This window comes from Platalea leucorodia, assembly GCF_965183815.1.
Source record: "Platalea leucorodia genome assembly, chromosome: 1".
In the NCBI taxonomy this organism is placed as follows: Eukaryota; Metazoa; Chordata; class Aves; order Pelecaniformes; family Threskiornithidae; genus Platalea; species Platalea leucorodia.
The window spans coordinates 156,768,845-156,775,663 of NC_138823.1; the positions used below are offsets into that span (position 1 = coordinate 156,768,845).

General features: G+C 46.6%; 1 protein-coding gene across 1 annotated transcript in view; it reads left to right on the plus strand.

Annotated features, from left to right (window-relative positions):
• ADARB2 (adenosine deaminase RNA specific B2 (inactive)) overlaps positions 1-4,329 on the plus strand; it is a gene marked incomplete at both ends in the record, with an annotated part of 317,253 nt that extends 312,924 nt beyond the window's left edge. Inside the window, 2 exons of the mRNA XM_082329735.1 lie at positions 1,302-1,480; positions 4,153-4,329. Of these exons, the coding sequence (XP_082185861.1) occupies positions 1,302-1,480; positions 4,153-4,329 (356 nt within the window). The remainder of the gene's footprint in view (positions 1-1,301; positions 1,481-4,152) is intronic.
• Positions 4,330-6,819: the final 2,490 nt, after the last annotated feature.

Consider the following 6,819-nt stretch of genomic DNA (forward strand, 5'->3'; position numbering starts at 1 on the left):
AGGAGATCTCACCCATAGAATCATAGAATCATAGAATCATAGAATAGTTTGGGTTGGAAGGGACCTCTAAAGGTCATCTAGCCCAACTCCCCCTCCAATGAGCAGGGACATCTTCAACCAGATCAGGTTGCTCAGAGCCCTGTCCAACCTGACACTGAAAGTTTCCAAGGATGGGGCATCTACCACCTCTCTGGGCAACCTGTGCCAGTGTTTCACTACCCTCATTGTAAAAAATTTCTTCCTTATATCCAGTCTGAATCTACCCTCTTTTAGTTTAAAACCATTACCCCTTAGCCTATCACAACAGGCCCTGCTAAAAAGTCTGTCCCCATCTTTCTTATAAGCCCCCTTTAAGTATTGAAAGGCTGCAATAAGGTCTCCCCACAGCCTTCTCTTCTCCAGGCTGAACAACCCCAACTCTCTCAGACTTTCTTCATAAGAGAGGTGTTCCGTCCCTCTGATCATTTCTGTGGCCCTCCTCTGGACCCGCTCCAGCAGGTCCATGTCTTTCCATGTAGGCAGAGGACTCCAGTATGTGATTCAGATGTCCAAAACTGGCCATGTGAATGACACGAAGGTCATTCAGTCACACTGAAAACATCTTCATTGTAGCTGTCTGAAATTAAATAAGGCACATTCCACTTAAAGATATCCAAAATATTGCCATTAGGACACTGACTAGCTCTTGAAGAGATCGTTGCACCCATACAGGTAGGAATCTTACACAAGGTGGGGAGCAAGAGTTTTCTGTGTAGCTCTGTGATGTCTCCAAGATCATTATTAACTCGGATCTAATAAACTCTCTGTGATGATTAAATGTATGTTTTGCATTTTCTTATCCCTGTTTGTACCCCAGAGTTCCCATCACAGCAAAGGCCCCAGCAGTTAATAGCAGATAAATACGCTGGACCATGGAAAGCTCACCTGGAGGAACTCATGGCAAAAGCACTTTGCTGCTTAGTTCATTTAAAGACCAGTTATCCCATTAAAGCCTTTCTGAAAGATTTCACTCAGCAACCGTAACACTGATGTCAATACCACGCACTACAATCTAATGGCTTTCCTTAGGCTAACAAAAAGTTTGCCTGCAAAGTGGAAAAAGATCTATCGGAATTGCTAAATTATGTCTCTCTCAGGTACGCAGACTGGTAACATTTAACTGATGGTGACAACAGCATGTGCAGTGCACAATGTCAGCGTGTTTGCTCAAGGAGGTCTCGTGCCACAGCGACCCACCACGTGTTAGCAGTCTCTGAAGGTTTTGAGCACTGGATGTTATTGGTGTCCTTCTCTCCTGCCAGGGGTTAGTCACGCTGATGCTCGGCAGCCTGGAAAATCTCCTGGCTTCAGTGTGAACTGGATTGTGGGGAGCACCGACCTGGAGGTTATCAATGCCACAACGGGGAAGAGGACCTGTGGGAGTCCTTCACGGCTCTGCAAGCACATGTTCTTCACTCGATGGGCAAAGCTTCATGGCAAGGTATGCACTGACAGGACACTGCCGCCAGCCCTAGGTGGGCTAGTTCTTACCCCGGAATCAACCCTGTTTTAGCAATCTCATGATGAAGCTGCAGCCTCCACAGGTGTCCTGTGTCCCTCCTGTTAGGGCCTGGGAGAGGATCAGGAGCTGAGAGCCTGTGGGTCAGCTATGGGAGCTGAGAGTTCTGAGAAAGCCAAGGGCCCAGATGGGTTTGGAGGGGAGATGGGTGTTCTGGCTGTCCTTGGCAATGAAGCCGTGCTCAGATGAGCAGTCAAAAGCCAAGAGAGTGTTAAGTGTTCATACAAGCACAAGTGGGTAATTTTTTATGCCATCTCACCCCAAGTATCCGTTTGAATCTAAGGGGAATATTCAACTCACTAAGTCTTAGAGGCCTGAGAGAAGTATTTCTCATCGCCTTCGAGGCTTCTACCTCACTTCATTGTTCCACAGGGGTTTAGACTCCCAACATAAAGCGCTCACAGTCTCACCCAAGTTAGCTGACTAAAGCAGGTGCTATGGATTGCCCACTCCCCTCTTCTTCCCCACTCTCCCAGATGTGCTGATAAATCCATACAATGGTACAGCTGCTCCTCACAGGGTGAGTGACCAGGTGCTGAAGGCTCTCCGATTTCATTATGCTTGGCAGCAATACAATTTAATGGCATTAAAACTACAGGTTGTACTTAATTAAAAAGGCCACCACCCCGTGACAGCCCTGCTTTCTCTAGGGAAGATGGCCATGGACTCCCCTTATTTGAAATGGCACCAAAATCAGCCCACCAAGGTGGTGAGCCTGACCCCACCACTTCCAGGGGGCACAGGAGGGAAAATACAAAGTGTCTCTTCAGCCCACCTGCTTTCCCTGCTAGAGTATTAATTTACTATAAGGAGGCTTATCAAGGATTGTCCTGCAGTCCATGTAGAGTGGGAGAAGATGAGAACAAGAAAAAATTATTTTATTAAGTGCCAAACCCTTTTTACTATTGGGAAATGAGTGGAAAAGAACAAGGCAGAGTGACAGCAGGAAAGTCTGGAGCCACTTCCACCAACGAAGTCATTCGGGAAGGCAAAGGGACAGGCAGGGTGGGGAGGTATGCGGACAAGCCCAAAGGAGTTGTTCTGCTCTGCAGGAGACCCGAGGGAAAGAGGCTGGTGGGACTCATCCCAGCCCAGGCAGTGTCATGACCTGTCCCAGCAGGGACCCTGAGCCTGGGGGGAGCAGAAGGGACCGGCCTGGGCTTCGTGCCCAGGGCGCAGTCACAGTTCAGTGGCACAGGTCCCAACCTGTTTCTTGCACAGCAGGTGGCATGGGAAGGGGGGCAAGAAGCACTCCTGCTTCCCCAAAAAAAGAGGGATCCTCATGGGAACAAAACCTGGGACAAGCTGGGCCCCAGGGCACGTTATGGCCAGGACTATGGCCGGGAGAGCTGGACCATGCCTGGCTGGCACCGGGGACAGGGTTGGGGTGAGCAGGAGGGAGTAACTCATGGCTGAGCAGGGCACTTTGCTTTCAACAAAACAAAGCATTTGATAATGTCATCAGTGTCCACCTCTGGGTAACAAAGGAGCATCTGGAGGGGAGCCACCGCCGGCCAGGCCAGCTTGTGGCCCATTGACACCCGGGCTAGCAGCATCACCCTCCCTTGCTGGCTGGGCCAATACACCCTGTGGTGTGCTGGTGCCACCAGACCGGAGCAGCTCGTTTCAGGCGGTGCATTCACCTTTTCCTTTAATCTGTCTTTCAGCATCTCTCCTTTTTAGAGAGAAGGAAAACAGTGTTGTTTGCTCTCCAAGGCCGTGTTTTGAGGGTGCTTTTTCCTACAGGGTGCTGTTTCCCTGGCTTGTAAGCATTGGACTTTCACCCTTCTGCTTGTTCTAAGGCATTTTCCAGACTTCGGTTTCTTTCATATAATGTCAAAGCCTCACTGCTGGTTTGGCACTGTTAAGACTTGAGCAGGTCAGAGGAGGTCGTTTATTTAAGCCTTATGCAAAGCGAAGGGTGCTTGCTCCCGTGTGTGTGCTCCGGGTGATGAGGAGCAATGGACACGTCTTGCTGTCTCCCAAGGCAGCTCCCGGCGGGCGGCTCCGGCGTCCCAGCAGAGCACTCAGTTTTCCTGCACCAGCACAAATCTTGATGCCTGATTTCTGCCCTGTCCTGGGCAGGTTCACAGCATCTCTTACAATAACACATTAAAGAGGGAAAAGGGGAGAGTGTGGGAGGGGACCCTCCTTCTTGTGTCTCTTGGCATTACTTGGAAGCACTGAGCTGCTCTGCTTCCCAGGCTAAACTGAGCACATTCTTTAAAGATGCTCAGAAAGGATTTTTTCCCTTTTTTTTTCTAAAAATCATCTTAACTGAGAAGTAGGTTTTTGCCTGTGTAAAACACACCAAGATTTGCTACTGCCTATGCCCACTCCAAGGCAAAGCTCTTTACCCCGTTCCTCTTCACAATGGCTTGAAACCATGTCACAGGCATTTATTGCTACCCTGTTTTTTTGTTGTTAAACCAAAAGCAAACACACAAAGCACAGTGATAGTTTGTTTGTTGCTTATGAAATGTAGACAGGAAGATTATACAGCTACTGAAGCCTCCTGTTTCTTTTGGCTTGTCGGTTGATTTTTTTTTGTTTTTATTTTATTTTTTTCCCCTTCTCTGATTTTTGTTCTGCAGCTGAGCACACGAATACCAAGCCATGGAGACATGCCATCAGTGTACAGCGAGGCAAAGCTGGTGGCTCAGACGTACCAGTCTGTCAAGCAGCAGCTGTTTAAAGCGTTTCAGAAAGCCGGTCTGGGCACCTGGGTGAAGAAACCCCCAGAGCAAGATCAGTTCCTACTAACTATATAAATCACTTGACACCTTTGCTACATGACCGGATCAAATCAGCTGGAGAGAAGGTTAGGCAGGATGCGTGAGCCGAGAGAATTGAAGCAGTTTGAGATTTAATAGCAACCTCCATGGGAATATTTGCATTTAATTCTGTATTGGAAATACGTAAATAGAAATGTGTCTGATGCACTGAACTCGACCTTAGAAAACTGCTTTTTCATGATCCCTTCCCAAGAATGTACCTGCCCAAATTATAACGCCACCCGCACAAAGATTCTGCTTTTCATTGTTTATTGGTTTATTGCTGTTGGTTATTACTGATTTGAGGCATTAGCAGGCCACCTGTCTGATCCAAAATAGAGCTTGTTTTCCCTCACACAATCAGTGCAAGAGTCATCACTGAATAATGGAAAATAGTGAGCAAAGATGGAAGTACCCCAGGCAGACGGCATGACAGCAGGTCTCAGAGCATCCATAGTCATCCATGTCTAACCTCTATGCAAAAGACATCCTGTTAGCTGCCTAAATCTGTGAGAAAGAATTTGGACCTCAAAGATATGCAGCATTTTTAAACTCTGTTTTCCACTGCTGGCTCTGAGCACAAAGCCGAGCATCAGGATTCCCTTGGTTTTTACACTTCCCTCTGACGCCTTGGACAAACCACTTCCCACCAAATCTTCAAATCTGGCCACCAGTTCTGCACGCTGCAAATTTTAATTATCCAGGCCCAGTTCATCACACATGCCCTTTAGACACCAGCCGGGACGCAAACGCTCTTCCAGAGGGCGATTCAACCCTGCGCTGCCTGCGGAGGTGCACAGCTCTGCAGGGGCTGCCGGTGAAGAGCGGTGTGACGATGGCGGCAGCTCTGGAGCTTCAGGTAGCTGCCTAAAATCAGGCAGGCTGGAGCCAGGATCCAGAGCCCCAGATTTCAAAGCTTGTGAGGATCCAAGGCTCTATATTAAGTGGGTATGAGCTCAAGATGCTCTGTACATCTGAAAAATTGCTGGGTTGAGTAGCCACAGCGACGACATCCCAAACTAGAGAGCACATTTGATACTTGGCTCTTTCCTGCCTCAGTTTCTCCATCTGTCAAATGGGGATAATGATACTTACCTGCTTCACATCTAAGAAACTTGGCAGGAACAAAGTGCTCTGGTCATATGCAACGATGTAAGCCAGATTCTGTCACTCTTGCAGTGAGTTTTACCTCCCCACATAGTCCAATTGACATAAGTGCAGCAGATGCAACTACAGGCCTGCGTAAGGTCTTACTCAATGTAAGAGCTTTCAGATTCTAGCTCTGTGTAAATGCTAAGTATTGTTATTATTATTGTTCATGTTCATCTGCAATTTGAAAAGCAGGTGGGGTTTTTCGGTTAGGAGGTGAGTAGCACTCAACAGTTAAATATTTTCTTCATAACTGTGGCTGGGTCTGATATAATCTCATCTTTGAACCATCTCAAACTTCATCAGAATGCAGAAGATGATAGAGTCATGGCAGAACTGAGCTGACAGTCCCACTGCAGAACCAACTTTAAAATGCCCTATGTATTTCTTTCAGTTTTTGGGTTTTTAAATGACAGGATTTGCGGGTATATAACTACTGTTTTCTTTTTATTCCTGTGATTCTCTTTAAATCTGTATATAACATGCTGCTACTGATTTGTGATAATTGTCTTGGTATTTTCTCAGAACTGTCAAGCTGAGTTACTTTTCAAACAACACAAGGCTCATATTTTTCCATGTAATTTCCTTTACACGGGAAACTGTTCCTATCAATAAAGATAGATGCTCTTTGTATAGGGTTTATCATGTTTGGAGAGCCATATACAGTAAATACATTGTTTATTGATGCCCACAATAGAATAGCTACAGTATTTTGATGAGATTTTATTTTTAGATTATAAACTACAAGATGTATCTATAGTGTCTTGTATAAAAACAATTGTGATAAACTAGAATTTTTAAATTAGATAAAACAAAGCTCTCCCCTTCCAGAAACCTTTTCAGCAAAATAATACATTCCATATTAACTACCAAAAATATTTTAAAAAAAAATCCTTAGAGTAGAAATAGTTAAAAAAAAAAAAACCTGAGACGTTTCAATAATGGAAGCATTTTGTGGTAACCACTTTGTCAATACTTCGACCACTTTGTCAGCTCTTCTGATTAACATTCAGAATATTTTTGGCACCTTCTGGAGCTTCCTGGTACCGCCACACGTCCCGTCCCCTAACACAGCTGTCACCGGTGCAGACCTCCAGTGTGGTCTGGGCAGCAAAGGTGCCCAGAGGGGCAGCGGGCGGGTGGGGGGTCTGGCCCATGACTGGAGGTGCAGGAGAAGCTGTGGGTGACACTGGCAGTGGTGGTCCCAGGGGCTCTGGCTGCTCCCATAGAGGGAGAGAAACCACAGGGCAAACAGAGAGGAGGACAAGGTTTCTCATGCGGAGATCCACAGGGCAGGGGGAAGCAGTGTCTTCTACTTCTCCTCTCCAAGTTAATCTT